This window comes from Uloborus diversus, chromosome 5 (assembly GCF_026930045.1).
Source record: "Uloborus diversus isolate 005 chromosome 5, Udiv.v.3.1, whole genome shotgun sequence".
Taxonomy (NCBI): Eukaryota; Metazoa; Arthropoda; class Arachnida; order Araneae; family Uloboridae; genus Uloborus; species Uloborus diversus.
Window position 1 is genome coordinate 112,348,760 of NC_072735.1, and position 25,575 is coordinate 112,374,334.

Here is a 25,575-nt window from a genome sequence, read left to right on the forward strand (position 1 = left end):
AGTTTTTCAGTGATGCGTAATCTTTCTAAATCCATCTGGATAATTCCCAGAACCGTACATTATAAAATTTCCGATCAAGAAACGTGGAATTTCTTTTCCTTTATAGCAAACTTTTTGGTAAGTACTTTTTTCCCCTGCTCCATCTTTTAAGTACTGTTTTATTCCTTTTTTATTGTTTTTACACCAAAATCTTTTTATTTTTCAAAGAACTTGGCAATAAGCTTATTCAGGCTTCCTTCGCATAATACGGTACTTGTATGGTTTCGATGTTACACGGTACCAAATTTGTGATTATTATAACATGGCTTTGATATTACACGGTACGAAACTTGAATTTAATACTTCATGGTTTTGATGTAACACGAAAGTTATGTTTAAAAAATGGAATTTCATTTTTGTTTATTACATTTTGTTAATAATTGATAATAACTCTAATAAGTTTTTACTTTGTTTTTATGAAACTTGGTTTCGATACAACACGATAAATGTTGACATGATTTTTATTATGTACATGATTAATTAGTGTACAATATAAGTTAAGAACCGTTGCATAAATTGATCTGTATTTTCCTTAAGTTTTTTGTTCTGTTTTACATTTTGAATAACTCTTTGTGTTAGCTATTACTGATCTGTTATTTTGATTATTTTGAATTATAAATCAACAGTAGGATTGCAATGGTGTAACAAGGGGGGGGGGAGGCAGAGCTGTGTCCAAAGGAAGCGTTTTAGGGGTTAAACCCCTCCCATTTGGAAAAAAACAATAAAAAAATAATTGAAGAAAATGCACATTTGACTTTAAAGTAGCTTTAATGTTGATTTTTTTTTTTAAAGCATATTCACTGCGTCTTTTAATATTATTCTCATAAGGAGGTTTTGACTTGGGTAGTTCACAAAGAGCGATGAGTCTTGCCACTATTGATGCCTAGTAACAAACCGCTAAGCCCTTCTTTGTGTGCGACCATTGTACAGAAATGAATTATTTGACACTTTGTCCTGTTTTCATGACAATGCTGCTAAGAATGAAAATTTTTGACGCCAAAGCCAAGCCAGTCATTTGGGCAATCAGGGAAGTCAATTGTTACCTCTCCCCAGGATTTTACAAACATGATGAATTTTAGCATTTTTGTACGCATTTTGTTGTTTTTCTTTATAAAATATACCAAGCACGAACCCTTTGCCCCGCAAGGAAAATTTTTGAAATGTTATTATTTTTTAACATGTACGGCCTTTTTCAACCAAAAACCCCCTTAAGAATGCAAATTCTGGCTACGGCAAGGGTAGGAAGGTAATATTACAAAACCACCAAACTCTCTTCATGTGAGAGCGTTCTTTTATTAGGCATCGATAACAACATGCTACTTGCAAGCTTAGAAATAGAGTTGCGTAAGGGTAGAGTCATGCATATTATTACATTTTTTGCTCTTCATTTCCCAAATTCATTTTTTAAATTTTCCTTCACATTGAAACACACAATCAAAGAAGATTTAGCTCTTGAGCGCATTTAATTTTTAAGAAAGAGTCTCCCACTTTCTTTGCGACAAATCAACAGTTCTTTTTTCTTTTTTTTTTAATCTATCCTTGCCCGTGCCAGTTTTTTTTTAATTCCCTTTTCTTTCTTTCTTTCTTTTATTTATTTAATTATTATTATTTTTTTTTTTTTTTTTTTGACTGCCGTTTTCAGATTATTTTTAAAAATGTGTTCTCGAAATACTGCATCGATTCTCTTATTCTCTTCTTAGGTAATAAAAAACGAATAAATAAATAAAAATAAAAACAACGAAAAAATCAACCCCTCTCTTTAATGAACAATTTTATGTTATTTTGTTTTATATTTTTCAAAATTAAATAAAAAGTCTTAGAAAAATAAATAAATAATCAAAAGAGATTAAATTGGAAAATTTTCTTTTAAATATTTTGTCCTGTTTTCTGTTGGATTTTTGCACTTATTTCAGGGGCGGATCCAAGGGGGGGGGGGCAACGGGGCAATTGCCCTCCCTGGACAAATGAAGGGGCGCCCGTGGGGACGGGCGCCGGGAGCCGCTGCCTTAAAAAAAAAAAAAAAAAAAAGAGGTTACGCACAGTCACCAAAAAGGCAAGTTTCTGAGGACTCCCCCCCCCCCACCGCCACCAAAACAAAAGCTCTGGCTTGCTTTAACCTGCTCTGCTCTCCAAGTATGCAATAAAATATTACACGCGCCCTCAATCATCAATCACATCAATGGTTGCTAACTCCTGGCTTTCGATTAGTTTAACATCGTTTTTCTATTTTCGATTTTACGCTACTAACACCGGTTCTCATCATGCATGCAGTGGGGCGAATACACGGCCTTCTAAGGGGCGCAATTTCCGCTATTTATAAGTTTTCTCTCTGAATTCAGAGGGAATGTTTTGAATCTTGATACAAAAAAAAAAAAAAATTTGTCTCCTTCACCGGTTCTCAAACAGTTTGTAGTGGGACGTATCCGCAGCCTTCTTAGGGGCGCAATTTTTGCAACCTATAAGTTTTCCCTATAAATTCAGAGGGAATGTTTTCAAATTAGCTGCAAAAAAAGGGGGGGGGATATTTGTCTCCTTCACCGGTTCTCAACATGCACGTAGTGGGGCGCCTTCGCGGACTTCAAAGGGGCGCAATATCTGCAAAGTTTCCCTCAAAATACATAGGGAATGTTTTGAAAAATGTTTTGTCTCTGTCGCCGGTTCCCAACCTGTATGAAGCGGCGCTCATCCACGGCCTTCTATTGGGTGCAATAACCGCAACAAATGAGTTTACCCCCTAAATTCAGTGGGAATAGTTTGTAATTTGTTTAAAAAAAAAGGAGGGGGGGATTATTTGTCTCCTTCACCGGTTCTCAACCTATATGTAGTGGGGGCGCATCCCAAACCTTCAAAGGGGCGCAACATCTGCAATTTATAAGTTTTTTCCCTCTAAATTAAGAAGAAATGCTTTAAAATTTGTTACAAAAAATAAAATAAAAGAGAAAATAGAAAGGAAAACCAATTTTCTCCTTCACTGGTTCTCAACCTGTATGGAGGGGGGGGGGAGGCTCATCCCCGACATTCTAAGGGGCGCAATATCTGCAATTTATAAGTTTCCCCTCTAAATTCAGAGGGAATGCTTTGAAATTTGGAACAAAAAAAAATGGAAATATTTAGAAAAAAGAATTTTCTCCTTCACTGGTTTTCAACCTGTGTGGAGAGGGGCGCATCCAAGGCCTTCTAAGGGGCGCAATATTTGCAACCTATAGGTTTTCTTTATGAACTCAGGAGAAATGTTTTCAAATTTGAAGCAAAAAATAAATAAAAAAAATATTTGGAAAAAATATGTCTCCTTTAACGGTTCTCAACATGCATATAGTGGGGCACATCCACGGTCTTCTAAGGAGCGCAATGTCCACAATTTATAAGTTCTCCCTCTACATTCAGAGGGAATGTTTCGAAATTTGTTACAAAAAAAAAAAAAAAAAAAGAAAGAAAATTTGAAAAAATTATTTGTCTCCTTCACCGATTCTCAACCTGTATGTTGTAGGGGCGCATCCCCAACCTTCAAATGGGCGCAATATCTGCAATTTATAAGTTCTTCCTCTGCATTCAGGGGGAATGTTTCGAAATTTGTTACAAAAAAAAAGAAAATTTGAAAAAATTATTTGTCTCCTTCACCGATTCTGAACCTGTATGAAGTGGGACGCATCCGCGGCCTTCGAAGAGGCGCAATGTTCACAACTTAAAAGTTTTCCTTCTAAATTCAGAGGGAATGTTTTAAAATTTGCAGCAAAAAAAAAAAGATGCTGGAAAAATTAATTGTCTCCTTCACCGGTTCTCAACATGGATGTGGTGGGGCGCATTCGAGGACTTCAAAGAGGCGCAATATCTGCAAAGTTTTTCCTCTAAATTCAAAGGAAATGTTTTGAAACTTTTTACAAAACGAATGAGAAAATATTTGGAAAAATGTTTTGTTTCTCTCCGTCGCCGGTTCCCAACCTGTATGAAGCGGCGCAACATGGGTGCAATAACCGCAACTTATGAGTTTGCCCCTAAATTCAATGGGAATGGTTTGCAATTTTTTACAAAAAAAAAGGGGGAAAGGGGGGGAATTATTTGTCTCCTTCGCCGGTTCTCAACCTGTATGTAGTAGGGGCGCATCCCCAACCTTCAATTGGGCGCAATATCTGCAATTTATAAGTTTTCCCTCTATATTCATAAGGAATGCTTTGAAATTTGGTACAAAAAAAAGTGGAAATATTTAGAAAAAATAATTTTCTCCTTCACTGGTTTTCAACCTGTGTGAAGAGGGGCGCATCCGAGGCACTCTAAGGGGCGCAATATCCGCAAAGTTTTCCCTTTAATTTCAGAGGGAATGTAATTATATGTTCAATTGTTTTATTTTCGTACTGCGATTGCGACGCCTTATTTTCAAGAAAAAATAACTTAAAATGTCATATAACGTTATGTATATAATGAAAGTGTTAATTGGCTCCAGATTTTGCAACAGTTTTTTATGGTCAAACTCCGGTTACCAGGACTTTTGCGCTGCTCAGAAAAAGCACTTTTTCTCACAGTTGAAATGCTTCCAGTAAAATAATGAAAACATCTGGAAAAGCTTAACGTGGGAATTTCTGAGAAGCGATAACAGTCCTGTGTTAGTGACAGTGTAGTCTATCCTTCGAAGTGAGGGACAATAGGAAGGAACGCAAAGTAAACAGGGTCATATGGATTTTAAAACTGGACATAGCTACCTTTAGCAGTATTTGCTCATTGTAAGCTTCTCCCATGAGGGAAAGAGGTAAGAACCTCTTATTAGAGTGACAAAGACCACACATCCTTTGAAGTATACCAAAGAATTAGAAACCTTTTAACACTTTTAAAAGGTAGGGATGAGCTGCCAGAATTGTAACAGGTTGCGGCCAGATGTGAAGAATATTTTAATAGGGTTATTTCCCACTGATAGTTTGATTTTTCCGTCGTGAGTTAAGGGGGACATATTTTTAGGAACTGGCAATCCTGGTCTTTGTCCGAATCACTCGTGTTTACTGGGCTTGGATAAGTTTCCTGTCAAAATTAGTTTTGTGCATTTAAAATTTGATTGATGTCTACCAGTAAAAAAACATCAGGCGCATTTAATCGTAAAAGGAAATTACGACAATTAAAAGAAGATGAAAAACAATCAAAAGCTTTGCAGAAGTTTTTTTCAGCTTCCGCATCGGACTCCAAGAAACTGGATGACAGAAATGTGGATCAATCTTCCGAGGGAATGTCAGGACCGTCGACAAGTCAAACTGTAAGTTTAATTTGATTCATATTACATTATAAAATAGTATCAGTAAATTGAAATTAAAGCGTCCATCATTTCAATTGTTTTAGCTATGAAAATTAATTGTGCATTGACTATTGACTTATTCTATAATTAATACAAATTGATTGTTTCTGAAATAGCATTGTACACTTCTCTCATTTGGTGCTTAAGCCGAACCTTTTGCTTTAAATTGCATTTTTGTGACAACTCGCTGTTGAAGAAAAAAAATGCTTGTTCAATGAAAGGATAAAAAAACAAAACATATTTATGTCCAAAATATTATTTCCAAATACTGCAATTTATAAATTTCCCACATTTTATAGTGTCTCATGCTTTAAATCATATCACCATTTGGACTAGTTATGTTTTTAATTAATGAAAAGCATACTTAGCATTTACACTTCTGTTTTGACTTATATATAAAATTGTAATTGTAGTTTAAACTTCAACTATGTTAAACGCTATATTCATTTTTGCACAGCTGAATATTTCTATTTTTTTCCCTCTATGTGATTTCTTTCTTTCTTCCTTTCTTTTTTTTTTTTTTTTTGAGGTTTTTAAAATAATTATAATATTGGCTTTACAGATGTCTCTTTCTACTTCAATTTCCACTCCCATGAGACTGAATGAAAATTTTGCTTCTGAAATAGAAGATGACGATCAATCGGTCGAAGCTATGTCAGGACAATCGACAGGTCAAACAGTAAGTTGATTTACATTACATTATAAAATAGTATAAATAAATTGAATTTAAATCGTCCGTCATTTCAATTGTTTTATCTATGAAAATAGATTATGCATTAACTTATTTTATAATTAGTACGCATAACTCACGCTTCAACTCAGATTCAGATTACCATTTGGACTAGTTATGTTTTCAATTAATGAAAAGCATACTTTAGCATTTACTTCTGTTTTGACTTATACATAAATTGTAATTGAAGTTTAAACTTCGACTATGTTAGACGTTATATTCATTTATGGGCCGGATACTCCTTTTTAACCCCCTCTATGTGATTATTTATTTATTTATTTTAATAATAATTATATTGGCTTTACAGGTGTCTCTTTCTACTTCAATTTCCACTCCCTCGAGACTGAATGATAATTTTGCTTCTGAAATAGAAGATGACGATCAATCGGCCGAGGCTATGTCAGAACAATCGACAGGTCGAACAGTAAGTTGATTCATATTACAGTATAAAATAGAATAAATAAATTGAAATTCAATCGTACATCATTTCAATTGTTTTAGCCATGAAAATAAATTATATATTAACTTATTTTATAATTAGTACAACGCATTGCTCACTCTTCAACTCAGATTACTATTTGAACTAGTTATGTTTTTAATTAATGAAAAGCATACTTAGCATTTACACTTCTGTTTTGACTTATATATAAAACTGTAATTGTAGTTTAAACTTCAACTATGTTAAACGCTATATTCATTTTTGCACAGCTGAATATTTCTATTTTTTTCCCTCTATGTGATTTCTTTCTTTCTTCCTTTCTTTCTTGTTTTTTTTTTTTTTTTTTGAGGTTTTTAAAATAATTATAATATTGGCTTTACAGATGTCTCTTTCTACTTCAATTTCCACTCCCATGAGACTGAATGATAATTTTGCTTCTGAAATAGAAGATGACGATCAATCGGCCGAGGCTATGTCAGGACAATCGACAGGTCAAACAGTAAGTTGATTTACATTACATTATAAAATAGTATAAATAAATTGAATTTAAATCGTCCGTCATTTCAATTGTTTTATCTATGAAAATAGATTATGCATTAACTTATTTTATAATTAGTACGCATAACTCACGCTTCAACTCAGATTCAGATTACCATTTGGACTAGTTATGTTTTCAATTAATGAAAAGCATACTTTAGCATTTACTTCTGTTTTGACTTATACATAAATTGTAATTGCAGTTTAAACTTCGACTATGTTAGACGTTATATTTATTTATGGGCCGGATACTCCTTTTTAACCCCCTCTATGTGATTATTTATTTATTTATTTATTTTAATACTAATTATATTGGCTTTACAGGTGTCTCTTTCTACTTCAATTTCCACTCCCTCGAGACTGAATGATAATTTTGCTTCTGAAATAGAAGATGACGATCAATCGGCCGAGGCTATGTCAGAACAATCGACAGGTCGAACAGTAAGTTGATTCATATTACAGTATAAAATAGAATAAATAAATTGAAATTCAATCGTACATCATTTCAATTGTTTTAGCCATGAAAATAAATTATATATTAACTTATTTTATAATTAGTACAACGCATTGCTCACTCTTCAACTCAGATTACTATTTGAACTAGTTATGTTTTTAATTAATGAAAAGCATACTAAACATTTACTTCTGTTTTGACTTATATAGAAAATATTGGATTATTTACATATCTTTCTAACTGACTATGTGTTTCACTTTTTCGTAAAAAAGCGAAAATGCCTTACTTCATTTTCGCTATTGAGATAGTGTTTTCGCATTTTGCGAAAAAATGCCACCATAGCGGAAACCCTAGTGTATGTGTGTGTGTTGTTTTACAAATATTTTTATTACCGTCCTTACAGTTCTCTTCAACGAAACTGAATGAGTTTGACGCTTCTGAAATCAAATATGGTGATCAATCTGGAGAAACTACGCCTGGTCATGAAATCAGTATAACTGTAAGTTGATTCAATGTATAATACAAGACAGTACAGTGGAAGTTAAATTTCACTATGATTCTTTGGTGTGATTTTTTTTTCATAAGTTTCTTTTTTCGTCTGAAAAATAACATTCAGTCTGGCTCTGATAAAAAGATGTGTGGCCTTGACCCTGCTAATATCATCTCTTGTTCCAAATCAGATGAGAGTTTTCTTCTTCATTTGTATTAGTTTTCTCCAAATTCTTAACATTGGCTCTTATATCGTTTTTCATCTAGGCGTTTTATGTCAGATTTAATTTTCCCCAAAAAAATAGCTTTTAAGAGAAATAGTACTACCTGAGCAAAACTTAGGTTTGATTGAATCGACAAAGCCCTTCAGTTGCATGTTTTCTTTTGTTTGTTTTAAAAAGTGAGAACTATTTGTTGAAATTTGAACATTTCAAACACACTTAATCTTTAACTGCGAACGTGAAAAAATTTAGTACTATAAGTGACATGACGTTTCACAGCTTACTGTTTTCAAAGTCAATTTTGTAGCAAAAATAATGAAGAATTTTAAAAATTTATGTGCTTACTTAATTATCGGTGTGTAACAAAAAAACCTATAAGTAATTTCAATAAAATTTATATCAAATATTTATTATAAAAAAAGGAACGAGATATAACAGTTTGTAGTACTTTTCAGCCTTAAGGGGTTTAAGGACCTTTAATCTTCAGAATTTTCTATTTTCTGGAAAAAACATATGTTATGCATAATTTTATTTTGAACAATTTGATACCTTATTTATTACCATACGCCAAAAACTTTTTGAGTTATTGTAAAAATGCGTAAACTTTCCCCGTAGAGATTTATGTTAACAGCCGCTGTTTAAGCCTCTTTTTTTCAGGTGCCGATTTCTTCGGTTTTCTCGTTTTGCGCGCATGATATTTCAAAAAGTTTTTAATATATTTCCGTAAAACTTTTCATGCATGTTTGTCTGATACATCTTAACGATCTGAACCTAAATTTCAACTAAAAAATTAAAGTTAATATTTAAAAATAAATATTTTTTACCCAAAATTTTGGAAATTTTCGATATTCACTTACCAAATTTCAAAAAAATAAATAAAAAATTTTCAAAAAATAAATAAATTTAGGTTCAGGTCATAAATATAAACCAGATTAACATACATTAAAAGTTTTACGGACATATATAAGAAACTTTCTGAGATATCATGCGCGCAAAACGAGAAAACCGAAGAAACCGGCTCCTGAGAAAAAGAGGCTTAAACAGCTACTGTTAACATAAATCTCTACAGGAAAAGTTTAGGCATTTTTACAATAACTCGAAAAGTTTTTGGCGTATAGTAATAAATAAGGTATCAAATTGTTCAGAATTAAACTGTGCATAACATATATTTTTTCCAGAAAATCGAAAATTTTGAAGTTTAAAGGTCCTTAGACCCCTTAATCTACATGAGATGCTTGTTTTCTTATTTGAATTGACCCTATACAAGTATACGATAAATTTAACACATGTCACTTAAAATTTGATCTAGAAAGAAAGAAGAAAAAATCAACTACGTATTTCTAGAAACAAAATAATAAAACTCCGAGAATGACTAAGGCATGGGATCTGATCAACGGGAGAAGTGATCCATTCCATGAATCAATTTGACCTTCATTAAAATAATTTTTTTTTCTGCAGGGTAGTGGACAATTTTTATCAACAAAGAAGCAAATCTCTGAAGCTAGATGCATTGAATCCTTTTTCCAGCCTCCCCACAGGCGTGATGTTTCAGATTGCGTTGTTCAAGCAGCTTCCAAGTCCGTTGGAGGTGATATATTAAATACTGAAGAAATGACTGTTCTGCCTTCTGCCGACTCTACTGCATGTAAAAAGTCAAATGTTCCTTACGATATTGGAAATTTTTTAGGTAAAAATATAGATGATTACTCCAAATACCAGCTACTGTCAAACCCCTGGAGGCCCAAGGATGATTACAAATTTCCAGTTTCCTTGCACACGGTCAAAGGAAAGGTAGTGAAAAGATATTTTTCTCATAAATATCTTATTAAATATCCTTGGCTTGTGTTTTCACATGCTCAGCAAGGTTTGTTTTGTAAGTACTGCCCTTTTTTTGCAATCGGTGGCGTTGGTGGAAGTCAAAAAACAGTGCCTTTGCAAAAGCTTGTGACTAAACCGTTGCTAAACTTTAATGACATTGCAGGACACAATGGAGATTTGGAGTTGCATTCTAATCATCACTACCACAAACGAGCAGTAGAACAGGGGATTGCATTCCTGCAAACATTTGATAGGCCAGACTTGGAAATAGTTAATCTTGTGAATGAGCAGCATCTCAAAGAGGTAGAAGCAAATAGGGAACGTCTTCGTCCGATTGTTAAAACAGTTATTTTTCTCGGGCGGCAAAATCTTGCATTCCGTGGACACCGAGATGACGGGTCAATACTTTTAAACGCTGATACATCTGGTGGTGCCTCCGACGTAGCAGTTAACGAAGGGAATTTTAGAGAGCTTTTGAAATTTAGAGTATCTGCTGGGGACCAAAAACTGGAGAAGCACTTACAGTCAGCTTCCGCTAATGCGACATACATTAGTAAGACCACACAAAATGCTCTCATTTCATGCTGCGGAAAGGAAATATTGGAGAAGATTTTGTCTAACGTGCGAGCGTCGCAGTATTATGCACTACTTTTTGACGAGACAACAGATCTGTCACACTCGTCACAACTAAGCCTTACGATTAGATACGTTAATGATGGTGGCATTCGTGAGGATTTTATAACCTTCGTAGATGCATTTTCAGAAATAGATCCCACTAAACATAATGATTATGGATCTGAGGAAGATGATTGGAAGGCTATAGAGAAATTAATCACTAACGAAGAAACTACAGACGAAACCGCCACACTAACAGAGTTGTCCTTGACCGGTAAGGCTATCGGTCAAATTGTGTTATTTCAACTGAAAAATAGACTGCAGCTTCCTTTAGAACGCTGTGTTGGAATAGGAACAGATGGATGCGCGGTCATGCTTTCTGAAGTTCGCGGTGCAGTCGCGGAGGTTCAGAAAGAAGCAAAAAACGCCATCAAGACACCCTGCTACAGTCACAAGCTGAATAATTCCATTTCACGCAGTTCAAAAGTGCCCACTATCCGAGATGCTGTAGCAGTTATAAAGGAAATAGTTTCCTTTTTCAAGGCCCATCCAAAGAGGAAGACTGTTCTCTTGAACACCTTGGGATGTGCCCTGACATCCTTATGTGAGACTCGGTGGGTGGAGAGACACAAGGCTGTGCTTCAGTTCTCTGTCGACCTCCCGAAGGTAGTTGAGACCTTAGAAAAAATATCAGGATGGCGTGATCCAAGCACAGCTGGCAAGGCTACTTCATTAGTGACAGCAGTTTGTAACGCCCAATTTATAGTGGCTATATTGTGCCTCAGCGATATACTGTCCTTAACTCACTCTTTGAGTAAATTGTTGCAAAAGAAAGCCCTTGATATTCATGAAAGTTCTGTGCTGGTAAAAAATACAATAAGCATTCTAGCCAGACGAAGAGAGAATTTAAGTTCTAGCTTTAGCAGAATCTGGCAACGAGCACAAAACTTAGCCGAAGAGCTAGAGATTGAGCTAAGCATTCCACGGATCCCTTCCCGTAAAGGACGGCAAATCTATCGTGCAAATTACGATACAAATTCAGCAGAAGAATATTTTAGGGTTTCAGTATATGCACCTGTTCTAGACTTCGTTCTAGCAGATTTGCGAGAAAGATTCTCAGCTGAAACATTAGACGCGTTTCAGCTGTTCATTATCATACCAGAAAATATTGTTAAGATAAATCTGGAAGAAAATGATGAAATTGTAGCATCCCTCCTCGATCGCTTCGGACTTCTCCTTGACGTCGAAAGAGGAAGTGCCGAGTTTCTGCTGAAAGATGAACTCTTATTATGGAAGGAAAAATGGGTTGAAGAAATGGGAAAGAAAGCAGAGCTTCCCGTAACTGCTTTAAACGTATTGCCTAGCTGTGATGCATTTCCCATCATACGAAAATGTGTCCAAATCCTTGCAACACTTCCAGTAAGTAATGCATCCTCTGAAAGATCATTTTCCTCGCTGCGACGCCTTAAGACGTATTTAAGGACAACAATGACTGAAAATCGTCTTGTTGGTCTTGCACGTATGCATATTCACAGGAATATTACAATTGATATAGATAAAGTTATTACGAGGTTTGCAAAAAGCGGCAATAAAAGGAGAAGACAATTCAGAATATAAAACTCAGTAGCGTCACTACAAGTAGGGGAGAAAGAGGGTGGATTCTGACCCGGGTGTCACCCTTCTGAGGGATGACACTCAAAACGAATATAACATTTACAGAAAATATAAGTACCGGAATTTCCCCCAAGTTTCCCCCAATTCAATCAAATTATAAAAATATACCTGAAATTAGATAACTATCTTGTATAAATAATTGAGAAAATTAAATGGTGAAACACCTTGATCAGTTTCCTCATTTTCTCCCCAAATTTTCTACCAATGGTGAAGTTCGTTCACAAACTAACCATGAAAAATAAGCAATTTTGTACGGTACGGCATATGTTTGTTTAACCTTTTTGAGTCACAATTGGACACTGGCTGTAGAGACAGTGGTAGTAGTCCAGTTATAGTTTATTGAAGGTGAGCATTAACCCCAACTGCAGTACATAGCGGTAATAGTTTACAACTTTTTCCGTTTCTTCATTCTCTCGAAATGACACATTGTTAGTAAAACAATTAAGTTTCTGGATCCTGTTCAACCTTGGAAGCAAAGCACTTCTCTGCTTGTCAAACTGTCTCTGTTGCCATTAAATATTACTAAAATGTAAATGAAAGTATTGAATTTTACGTGCTTCCTTCAACAATCTTTTGCATGATATTGCGCGAGTTTCATTCTTGATGATGTCAGAGCGTTAGGAGATCGCTTTTAGCTATTATATAGATATTTCTGAAGTGAAAACTTCTTAAGCCATGTTGGGCATTTTTGAAGATGGAAAAAACAATAATGTTTGTTATTGGTGATAATATCACCAATATCAGAAACATTATTGTTTCAATGTTTCTCGAACACACATATTATGTGTGTTCGTCGCTGCCACGCTGAAAATGGACTGCTAATTCTAATAAGCGCAATACGAGAATTTTTGCATGAAAATTTATTTATTCATTCATTCTTCAGACTCTTCTGAATTACTTCAATTTAAAATTGGGAAGATATTTAATGATTTGTCAGGGGGCTTTCAACATTATGTTTGCAAATGATAAAAATCTACCATTTCTGAATTTTAAAATAGAAAATTTGATTTAACGATGTTCAATGATTTGAATCTTAACACAACGAGACAAAAAACTATAATTGATGCAGTCTTTGTAAGATATTTAAATAAATTCTAAGAAAAATTGCTTATTTCCTATTTTAGTTAAAAAAAACCTGTAGTATCAATTTCGGAACTAAGTGATAATAATGATGATAATGATTGAAGAGTTGTTAAAATTGTGGATAAAAATTTATAAGTCTTATTGGTATTCATTTCTAAGAATACCAACTCCTTGAATTTCATATTACATGTGTCTGTAAATATACGTTTTAAGCAAAAGCTTGCAATGTTTGTATGTAAAATAATATGCATTATTTTTGATGTATATTAGCGCATTAAATAAAAATTTTAATATAATTTTTTGTAGTAGTAGTTTATAATAACGAATAAACATACACCTCAATTAAAAGTATTTTCTGCATAATAAAATATTTGTTTACGATTCAAAAAATACACACGTAATTGTTCAAATTTTTACGTCAGTCAGCACTCGCGGAGTACCGTTTTTTACAAGGGGAGGAGGAGCTAATTACCATCCTCGGTGTCCCCCGTGCTAGAAACGCCGCCATAGAGCAATATTATATTTTGTTTCATACACGAGTGTATTTTTATTTTATACTTTTTTTACAAAACGGTCAAATGGCTGAATTTTTAAATGAAAAGACAATATTTAACAAATCAAAATATAATTTTTTCCCCACTTCCTGAACTTTTTTTTTGGGGGGGGGGCGCCGGCATCTCATTGGAGGGGGGCGCCAAAATGAGAATGAAATTGCCCCCCCCCCTGAGAGAAATCCTGGATCCGCCCCTGACTTATTTTCCCTCTAAATTAATTTTGTAGGGAAAAACAAAATTGAGGCACATTCAGATATTGCTAGCAGTTTTCATTTTAATCATGCTCATCTTGAACGCCTGACTTGTTTTAAATACATTTTTCAAAGAAAAGACACTCTCTCGAAAACGTGAACTAAAATTTCTGCATACAATCTCACCACCGATGAGGTGGAAAGACTAGCATCCGGTTTTGCGTCGGAAATGGACACATATATTAATTTTCAGGGAGGCCAGCTTTTGCAGATGTATGTTAGCCTCTAAATTAAGCAGAGTCACATTGAAATTGACGGAACACGCGCATCAAATTTTTACTCCCCCCCTCCCCCGATTTAGATGAACTTGTCTCAACTGGACGGTTGCCAATTCCGTATCATTCGTGGACAGACTGTACAAGATCCTCATGATTTGGCTATGTTTTCGAAATTTCTTGCAATAATTTAAATATTTCGTCTCTGATCTTTGCTACAGGTCTTCGTAAATTTATTTTAGTAGCACCAATTTATTGATTCACTGCATTATTTTTATTGTAGACGGAATGAAGTCTGTACTGTGGATTGTCTTAGTTATCTCCCTCGTGGTGAGGTAAGTAATTATTTTTTTAGACAAGAATCTCACCTGTGGAAACTTGTTAATACACGTTGCATTCCTTAGTATTTATGGCTAAATCTATAATTTTATTTTTGTTAGGGTCAGTTTGGGTAATAATTTCAAATTTTGATCTTTCTCTTTCTTTTGGATGAATTGTGGCATAAAGTTTTGTGTATTGTGTCCAAAAATACACTCTCTGAGAGGATCTGGGTATAAAAAAATGACGTTATGATTGCTTGTTAACGAATGAAACAATGTTTCCTTTTAACCCAGGGAATCAGTTTTGAAGTTTAAGAAGTTCTTCACTAACAATACACGATCTACGGCCCGTAGCTTGAATGTGACCCGCTAAAACCCCCGACATAATCTGCAATCATTCAAAAAGAGAAATCCTACAGAAAATTAAGTAATGCTCTGTGTTTATGTAAAATACACACGAAAGTGTAATTTACGTTAACATTTAATCTTAAAAAAAAAAAATAATAAGTAAATAAATAAAATTAATTAAATAAAATAGGAAGAATGACAAACTTATTTGTTTCCATTTACTACCGAGTACAGTATTCATGCTGTAGATGGAAACACCTAAATTATTCATTAAAAATAGCTGGGAAGGTGAAATTCATAAATACATCTTTTTAGTAACCTTCTTTGAGAAGTATAACCATTTAAAACTAGTTACTTTGAATTTTTAGACTTACTGGAATAGAAAATGTAAGATCAGTAAACTTTAAAAAACAACGCTTTTCAGAGTCATCTTCAAACAATGAGGATGCCTACGTAGAACTCTCAGAATATGTTCTACATGTTACCTACCACTTACTAACAGCCTAGTTTCAAAAATTACCACAAATTAGTATGTTTGCCGACTTTGAACAGAAATGTTTTCTACTGGACTGGATACTGTTTGAAAATAAATCATTTTAGCAAGAGAAGTAGTTTTAAATAATACAGAAAAGTTTTTGACATTTGTTAAAGTTCAGGAAATATGAAAAAAGTTCATTGTATTCCTTCACAGTTGCCTTGGATTGGATTGCCCAGCGTGTGACCACAGTAAATGTCCAAAGCTGAAAGAATGTAGACTTGGGGAAACCACAGATGTCTGCGGGTGCTGTGCTGTTTGCTACAAGGTAAAACCAAAGATAGTTCACACGCAAAGATGTTCCACTCCGGTAGAAACGTATGTAACCTTCCTTTCGACCCCTGACGAAAAAGTGGTTTGACCAAGAAGCCGACATTAAGGAACAGGTTGGAGAGACAAGTTTGGGAAAAAGCGTGCTTGAATGATCGAAAAGGCACTAAATCGCCAATGCTGATGTCGCTTCATTTGCAATGCGAATCCGGAGGTGAAGATGTTTTCTCTCTTCTCTCCCCTCTGCGGAAGCGCTGAAAGGGAGGTAATTAAGCCTCATTTGTACGATGGTTCATTGCTAAAGGGTAGTAAAAAAGTCATTGTAGAATCGTCAAGCGTAAGTTATTACGTTAGCGATACGTGATTTAAAAGAATTGGGGCGAAATTAGAATGGCGCAAAAGTATGAAACGAGTAAAAATTTTGAATCCTTAAAATAAATTAATTTTGCCGGAAAAAAAAAAAAAACATGCGTTGTTTTTCACTTCGAATTTTTTTTTCTTTTTGTCCTTTTTTTAAATCACAATTTGCTTAACACCAGGGCCTGTCATCAGTCGGTGGACCCTGGAATCAGATATTATAAAGAAACCGCTTGTGACCCCCCCCCCCCTTCCTTTCACTTATTCATTTTTACGCGACATTTTTACCTCTTACATATCCCCCCCCCCCTCTTAATTCTAAAATGAGAGTACTAGTGGGTTGGTAAGATAACTTTATATCAAAAGTACTAAATAAACGATCAGCAAACTTCAACATATTAATTAATTAGCATACTAATTTACATCAGAACTAAACATCCGAAATCTAAATATTTTATTTCAGTTACTGGAAAAACCAAAACATACTTTTTCATTGTGTTCGTGTGTTTTTCACTGTGGATTTTTGCAGTCAAAATGTTCTAGACTTTTGATAAACGCTAAACACGTCTGTTATTTGTTCCCAAACGTGCTAAATACCCCTCATGTTGTTGTAAAACAATTGTTAGAAGATCTTCGAAAAAAAAGTAATTCATCATTTATTGAATTACCTTCTCAATCAATTTGGCCAGCCTGAAAAATTGAGACGGATGGACATTCTCCATATTCAATTCTAAGTTCCGCAGTACTTCTTAAAGCACGTGAATCAATTATATCACTGATATAGTAGAGATAAGCAATTTGCAATTATTCAAGATATATGCATTTTCTTAAAATCTGAGCTCCCGTTATGTGTGTGTATCTGTCTGTCGCACTCTAGCGCCAAAATGGACAGACAGCTTTATTTAAAAAAAATTTTTTTTTAAAAATCGAAAGGGGAGTTGATCGGGAGTGTTTTTAGCTAGGTTGTGTTTTTGGATGACATTAATTAACGAAGATATTAGTTAAAAACCTCTGAAATGTTTTTCGCGATTTTTGCAGTGAGAACATAGTTAAAAATTTTAAAATTTAATACCAAAATAAAGAGAAATTTCTTCCGCCTTCTGATAAAATGTGTTTGGAGCTTCTATCTTTCATAAAATTCGAATTATGACGTTTTTTAATGCAGATTTTAATAACCGCTAAACATTTATTCACGCGATTGAAAACCGAATGGGGTTGTTTCCTTCAGTCAAAAGTAATACTTTTAGTCACTAAAATTGATTGAATAAGCAAAAATAAATAAATAAATAAATAAATGACATAACCCAAAAAATTCTTTCATTTTTCCAACAGTTATTTTTTAATTAATTTTTTAATATGTCCGATTTTTCAAACAAAGCGTGGTCTTGGTGACGTCACAAATGATGCTCTTTGACGCATCTTTGTACCGCGTTTCCACGTTATGATAATCAAGAAGTCAATTAAAATTGAGCTCTACGCTTGCTATTAACCATATCGTTGCCAATACACGTGAGTAAAGATGCGAATTAAATATTTTGCTCTGTGAATGGCAACACAGAATGGCATTTCATCATTTGTGATGTCATAGACAAGAAATGTAAACAATGAAAGCGCGCAGATTTTAGCATTTTTTTTTAATATTAAACTTAAACAAATTATTTAAAAAATTGTCAGATCCTGTGTTTTTAAGCATGCTCTTTCAGAAAAAAATACTTTTAAAATTTTGGAAACGACCCCATTCATTGTTGACCAACAAGGGAATTAAAAGCAGTGATTTAAAGTTTTTATCTGTTGCCAGTTTCAATTTAATAGCAAAAAAAAAAAAAAGAAAAAAAAAATACTTGACTTTGATTTTAAATAATATAAGACTTTTAAAAGGATTTTCAATTTTCCCTCTTGATTCTGCAGTTGCGACTCAATCGGAGGTTTTTAAAATTTTTAATTTTATCGTTCCTTGTGAATATACGCATTTGCGTTTTATTCCGCAATTTTAACTTTAAGACAATAAAAGTCTTCAGATTTCAAGCGATAAATGTTCGCATTGTATCCTTATCAACTAGAAATCAGTCCGCAGACCTTTCCCACGACACATATATAGTGACCTTTATAACTTTTTCCTGAAAATCACCTTTTCGGACAGCGTTTTTATATGAAGAAGGTTTTTTAAAAAAGTACAGAGATAAATACACAACGTCATGTAACACTTTTAAGAGTTTTTTTTTTTAAACTACTAAAGCTTAACAAAGAGTAAATATTAGGTTTATTTTGCATTCAATATCATAATGCTTCTTGAGAACACAAAAAGCGTTTCCCCAATAAGAAAAATATGCATGTTTGAACACTCAAACCTATGATTGAAAGCTATATAATGATAAGAAATTCTCTTCATGATTTGAGCCGCACTTTTCGTTTGTGGTGTCATTTTCTTGGAATTTTCGAAAACTACAGGAATGCTTAAATTGTCCTTTCTGACCCAGAAAGGTTATTTTGTCCTTTTGAGTGCGTTATGAAAAGTGCTTAGTATTTTTTTTTTTTTTTTAATTATGTTATTTAAGCACTTTTATTATACTTGGCATGATTGTCTCGGAGAAATCTGAGGCCTGGTTTCTCTTATATCTCTGCTATTAGACTACTTAGAGACTTCGGGATTTCACTAAATGATTTGCTTAATCTTAAGGTACAACTTAGCGCTGAAAAAATAAAATTCTAAAATAAAATAATTATTTAAGTTAAGATGGAAAACCGCAAGTTTCATGTAATTTCCTCATTAAATGTTTAAATATAAAACCCATTGTTACAAATTTTGTTGCCTTTCAACACTAATGTTAAAAGCAATCATAATGAAAATTTTGAATCAAGGCTCCTCTGAAGCAATCATGAAATTAGCAAACATAAATCCTACAGAGGAACAAGGATTAAATTTTAGTGCCTACTACTTAAAGTTTTAGACACGTACATAGGTTTTCTCCCTTTTAGTGGGGAGCATTTATATTAAAAACGTGAGGGTAAAATTATTCTATTTCTGAAATACATTTACACTAAAAAGAATAAAAGAACAGAATGTTTTTAAAAATACCAAGCACTTTTCATAATGCACTCTAAAGGACAAAATAGCTTTTCTAGATCAGAATTCTTGTATTTTTCGAAAATTCTACGAAAATGACACCACAAATGAAGAAAAGTGCGGTTCTAGTCATTTCAAACCAAACTTTCCCAATAACAAAAATATGCATGTTTCAACACTCAAAGTTATGATTGAAAGCTAGATAATAATAAATCCTCTTCATGACATGAGCCGCACTTTTCTTCGTTTGTGGTGTCATTTTCAAAAACTACAGGAATTCTTAAATTGTCCTTTGTGACCCAGAAAAATTATTTTGTACTTTTTGAGTTCATTATGAAAAGTTCTTGGTATTTTTTTTAAAAAATTCTGTTATTTGTTTGTTTACAAAATAAGTCAATTTTTGTTCTGCGCACTTGGATCGTAATGGAAACACAATGTTGTCAGCCCCGCCTTATCTCGTAACGGATAAACGAAAACCCTGCTTATACGAATAAAATCTCCAGGAACCGAATATTTCCCAATGTTAGACATTTCGCAATGTTAGGGATCCCGCTTAATCGAACAATTTCCCCGGTTAATCGAATAATAGTGATCAGCTTTCGCATATGTTTTAGCTGAGAAAATTTTTGAATACATAAAAAATCAATTAAGAGCAATTACTGAAGCAAAAATTAAAAATTGTATTTTTCGGCAAACAACCGGCGGGGGAAAAAACATTCATAATCCATCAAAGCATATCCACTATTCTATTTATTTTCTTTTATCGTTGCCATTACCAACAGACAGTTGATAATTAAATTAAAAAACACAACAAAATCAAAAATGAAAAATTTGCAGTTACTGCTTTTCCCCTGCACACGGCAGTACAGTATTGCACCATTGATATCCTTAGACCTCATTAACAATTTCACTGATGATCTCCGGGGGGGGGAGGGAGGGGGAACTCGGGGGAACTAACCTTACGGACATAGCTTTTTCTTCCGTGCCTCTGGGGGTGATGGGTAGTGATTGATGTTTTCGGAGGAAAGGAAGAGAAGACAGAATTAATAAGAGAGATGGGGAAGGGGGAAAGCCCGGTAAATGTATCTTTACAGAGTTTCCTAAAAAGTAACAACGACTAGGATCATTCAGCAGTTTTCCAAAAATCATTAGTGGGTCCCCTTATTAAGCGTGCAAGTTGCTCCGATATTCGATAAAGTTCGATAATTTTCCATGATTAAGTAGGAAGAGAATAAGCTTGATCCATTTCGCCGTACGAAACTATTCAAAATAGTTATACCTGGATGGAAACAATTAAAAACTCATGTTTAAAACTATTTTCGTCCAGAAATGTACTCGAGAGAACTCGTACTGAAACTTCACTTTGACAAATTCAACAGAATCTAATAAAAGTGAAAATGTTTTAGATTGTGCAAAAAAAAAAAAAAAAATAATAATAATAATAATAATAATAATAATTTTTTACAAAGGTCGGTAACATGATAATGAGTGATAGTCTTTCAATGATGAAAAGTAATGAAAGATGTCTAATTTAAAAAATAGCTTTGATCCCACAAATTCAATTCATTTCTGGTGAAATGATTCAATGTTTTTCGTAAAACAATGTTTTTTATGCTACGTAATGTGTACTACAGCCTATATAGAGCTAATATTCTAATGATCAATAGGCAATTTCATTAGTTATTTCCTTTTATATTAAATTTACCTTGACTTCAATCAGTTTGGTATGTATTCTCATTTTCCCAATTGTATTGTTTGCATCAAAAATAAAGATTGCATTAAAAATTTGAGTCAATAAAATTCATAATACACTGAAACACTTTATTACATAAAATAAGAATATTTACATGATTAGTTCATTAGTTTGCTTCCATATCACTACATTTCTTATTGTTGTCAGGGTAACAAATTAATTACAACACTACATTTCACTAGAAATCTGCTCAGATGCAATGATAAATAAATTGGTTAGAGCAATTTTTTTGTCATTTTGAACTGAAAAACATTTGAATTGCAACAAGCAACATTTTGAATTTGATTTTGTGAACAATTGTAGGAGAAAATTGAAAACTTTATTCCCAAATTGTATCCTTTCTTCGAAAAAATGTAAACAATAATTAAATAATATACTATTTCCATTTTAGAACAGTCTCAAATTTCATTCTATGTATTACACTAACTTATATTGCGTAATATAGAATAACATTGCAACTGTAACGAAAACCCTTTAAAGCGGCCACCCATTTTGAACGGCCGAAATTTTGCGGAACGAAGGGGTGGCTGCTCAGAGAGGTTGCGCTGTATAAGGTATATTTGCAGATACTAAGGACATAGACGCCAAAATAAAATTTGATTCATATTGTTTGTTCAATTTATGGTTTAGGCTGCTTTTACGATATCTAACACATTCTGAGCAATTCCTAAAACAGATAGTCCGTGGGACAGTCAACCATATTGTTTCATTCTACAATGGAATTGCAAAATGAAAAAAAAAAAACAGCAGGAATGAACAAGAAAATATTCCATGGTTAAAATACTAAAATATCTTGATTCGAAGTTGAGTAGAAAAGAAAGTCATGGTTTTCTTTCTAAATTTTTTATTTTCATATTTTTAACGTAATGAAAATACGTTTTTAACAATCGTTTCATAGCTGTTGACATCCATCGAACCGGCTGATAATGTTTACGTGGAATAATTCTTAAGTTAAAGCGTTGCTGCTTGGAAGCTTGGTCAAAGCTTTTTTACTATGTATGCGGAATTTAATGAAAAAGAAACGTCATAATTTGTGAAAATACGCATTGCTACAGTATTTCCTAATAAAGATTTCATTTTAAAACATTGCATTGGGTTAAATAGCAGAATCAGCTACAGGTCAGAATGAGCCGACTAACTAGTAAGATCGCAGAACAAGCAGCTCTGACACAGAACATTGCAATCTATGGTATTCTGAGATGCATAATTACAGTGGCTCCCAAAAGTGTTCGTACACCTACGACTTTCAATGAAATATGACCCTATCCACTGGTTAGAATTAATATTTCGGAATAGGTATTTAATTATAAGATCTATGATCAATTTTCAACAAAACTACATGAAATTTTTTTTTAATTATTTAAACTTAATGATTAATGACCACAAACAAAATACAGTTATTGAGAATATTGAAAATATTGAGTCATTGAAAATAGTGAGTAAATGTCTATTAAAAATAACTTAAATGCATAACATACTGTTTTATGCATATACCATAGCATGCATCATGATATACACGATATTATCAAGAACACAATACACATATACATGTTACTCATTTGTGTAATGTATGCATACAAAAAGGGCTCGTCGTAAATATGATAAACGTTGAATAGGATACTTTGGGCTGAAATGCATGTTAAGAGTTAAAAAATAAATGAACAAAAATGGCACAACACAGTAAAAAATTGTTTTAAAATAATTTACGAGAGCATTTCGTTTACTGTTACCATCATTTTGCATTGCCTTCTTCGAAACTGGTTGCGTATTCTAAAGAGAGTTGATTGTAGAAACATATATGATTTTTTGAGTAATTTAAAAGTTTAAAAAAAATAATAAAATAAACCTCACAAATTAGTACATACCCGTGTAGGTAAAACTGCATTTAAAGCACCTCTAATCTGGAGACGAGTCCGCACAAAGAATAACCAGTGACTTTCACTAGAGAGACAGTTATGAGAGTTTTCAACATTTTTTTTTTAAATCCAAAATAAATTTCGATACATTTGTATGAATAAGTCGTATGAAATTTTTAAACTTTATGCAGCCACAAGATGTCCCGTGTCAGAGCTTAGTTTGCATAGGAATTCTCAGAAGCTAAAATCTGTACTTATTTTATTAGGTGATTTTTTTACACGTTAAATAGAATTCAGATAGTTTATAGCTAAAGCTTGTTGTCAGAAGATCAGCACACCGCATTTATTTCGCTGTACAGGTTCGTATTTTCTTAGCTCCCTTTTAGCTGCGTTTCTATTTGACAAGGCTAGGGTAAGGTGGGGTCCCGTTGGTTCATGTTCTCTCGTTGACCCGATTAACTTCTCGGTGGACTTGACCTCTACATAAAATGCCACAGTGAAGTGTGAAGTACTGCATACGATGTAATTAAGACTTCGCTTGTTCCTCCTTGTTAAAGAAAGCAGGGAAATCGGAGTACGGTTGTGTGTGCGGGGGGGGGGGGAAGGGGTGAGATGCTAACACATTTTATTTTTTGTTTAATCTTTTATTGGAATGAATGTAACTAAACGGTCTGAAGTTGCATTTTCACGTTGCATCCGTTTCACCAAAGCATTTCTTACGGGGCATCAATTTTTGCGCAGGAGCTCAAATTTCTAAAACATAACATTGAAATATTTGTGACATGGGTTTAAGTTACATCCATAGATCAAATGAAAAACAAATAATGTAATTTTTATTCAAAGTGTATTATACAAAAGAATCAGAGCTCAATTACCAACCAGACCAATTAGGCTGTTGGTCATGGGTCCCCAATTTTTAAGAGCCCCAAAAATACTAAAATTGCTGCAGTTTCTATGTAAGAAAATTAAGGTACTCTCCTGAATTTATCTAGTTTTTCATGTGTACAAGTGTGGGTTGCTTTGAATAAGTGATTTAACACCTGAACACCCCTGAAACTACCACCCCTGATTCTTTATTAATGCTTTTGTTTATAAGGTTTGACTGTAGAGGACCCCCAAAAAATTTTGTTTATTGTCTACATTAGTCGGACCCTGAAAATATTACATACAAAGATCCAATTCGTCACACATCACGCAAAGCGAATATATGCATTGCAAGAACTTACAAGTTGACCGCAATTCGTTGAAGCCTTGTTACTAAACTTACTAGATATTTACTTCATGTAGTGAGTTTTTCTGAATGTAACTAGACTGCCAACTGATTATAGCAGAGCAAACATGCTGGAGGCAGTCCTTGTTTCAGAAGCCTACACTTTGATTTAGAAATGCATAAAATGGAGTTAAAACTGCATAATTTGGGTAAAGCAGCTGAAATTATCTGAAAACTAGAGCTGCTAGAGAAACTTTTAAATTTATTTCTTCGTTTAAACCATTTCTTTAAATTAAAAAAAAAGAAGAATACTCCCCTAAAACAACTCCCGTAGCAGACCAAAAAGGTTATTTTGTTTTTACAACCTCAATGATATAAATCAGCAAAAGTGGAAATAAATAATAATGTTTCTTCTCTCAATGATCAGTAAAAGGGGAAATTTAGGGCGAATTCATTCTGATTAGTAGATGCATTAGTTCGCACAACGCTCAGGGGTCGAACGGCGCGATGACACTTCTTCCAGGCCCACTCAAAGAGAAAAATCGCGGTATCAGTTGCGGTTTTTCAACAGTAGCAAATGAGTACATTAGTTAAAAGAGAAGAACGATTGAACATCTGGAACTCTTCAAATCTTCAGATACAAAAGGCTTTAGAATCTCCATGGGGGGTGTGTCTCCCCGACTCCCGCGAGGAAATGGCAACCCTCCGCCAAGCCAGTTCACCGTTGGCGACGAATTTGTTCCTAAATGTCGGCTTTTGTCCCAAAACATGTTTTCGTTAGTAATTTATTTTCTCTGCGGAGCTTACAAACCGGTCTCGAAGTGAAAGTTCTTCTCCAGTATCTATATTCTTTGGTAAAACCACTGATCTGAACTAGAATTTCTGGATAGCTCACTTCCCCTTAGCCGGGGGAAGCCGTTCGCCGCCTTCATGGAGAGGGTTTCGGGTGTGGTTCCAGCTCCTAGCGTGGCTACTTTATCGCTAGTTTGGCAGATATTTGGCGAAGATGCCTTTTGGCGAGGGTTCTTTTGTTGTTCATTGTTGCATTGTTCAATGTGGTTCCAGTGTTGGATTTTAAATCGGATGCGTATAGTTTTTTTTTTATAACAATCAATGCCAACTTGTAGTGCATATAATTGCTCTTATACAAGCATCAAAATGTTAAAACCTCAGAGAAAACGGTTCATCTGTGACAGGGGAGGATACAGAAAAAACTTTTGGAGGGGTCTGGAAATTAAATAGCGCATCCCCCCCCCCGCATACAATGTTTCATAACAAAGTTTTAATGACTTTATTTTTAAATGTTTCTTTTAGGATCACTTAGGGCCTTTTCGTCTACTTTTAGGTACATAAATATTATACACTAATATGCTTTGAATGTGGGCGTAAAACATCTTTAACATTTCAAGCGAATCAGGGGTGCCCACAGGAGGGGATAATGGCGCAAGTTGCGTAATCAAAAGTATTA

At 34.0% G+C, this 25,575-nt stretch overlaps 1 protein-coding gene across 1 annotated transcript in view; it reads left to right on the plus strand.

Annotated features, from left to right (window-relative positions):
* The first annotated feature begins 286 nt into the window (after nt 1-286).
* LOC129222128 (venom protein 302-like) overlaps nt 287-25,575 on the plus strand; it is a 115,225-nt gene continuing 89,936 nt past the window's right edge. The window contains exons 1-2 of the mRNA XM_054856577.1: nt 287-320; nt 14,678-14,729. Coding sequence (XP_054712552.1) covers nt 302-320; nt 14,678-14,729 — 71 coding nt within the window. The 5' untranslated portion in view covers nt 287-301. The remainder of the gene's footprint in view (nt 321-14,677; nt 14,730-25,575) is intronic.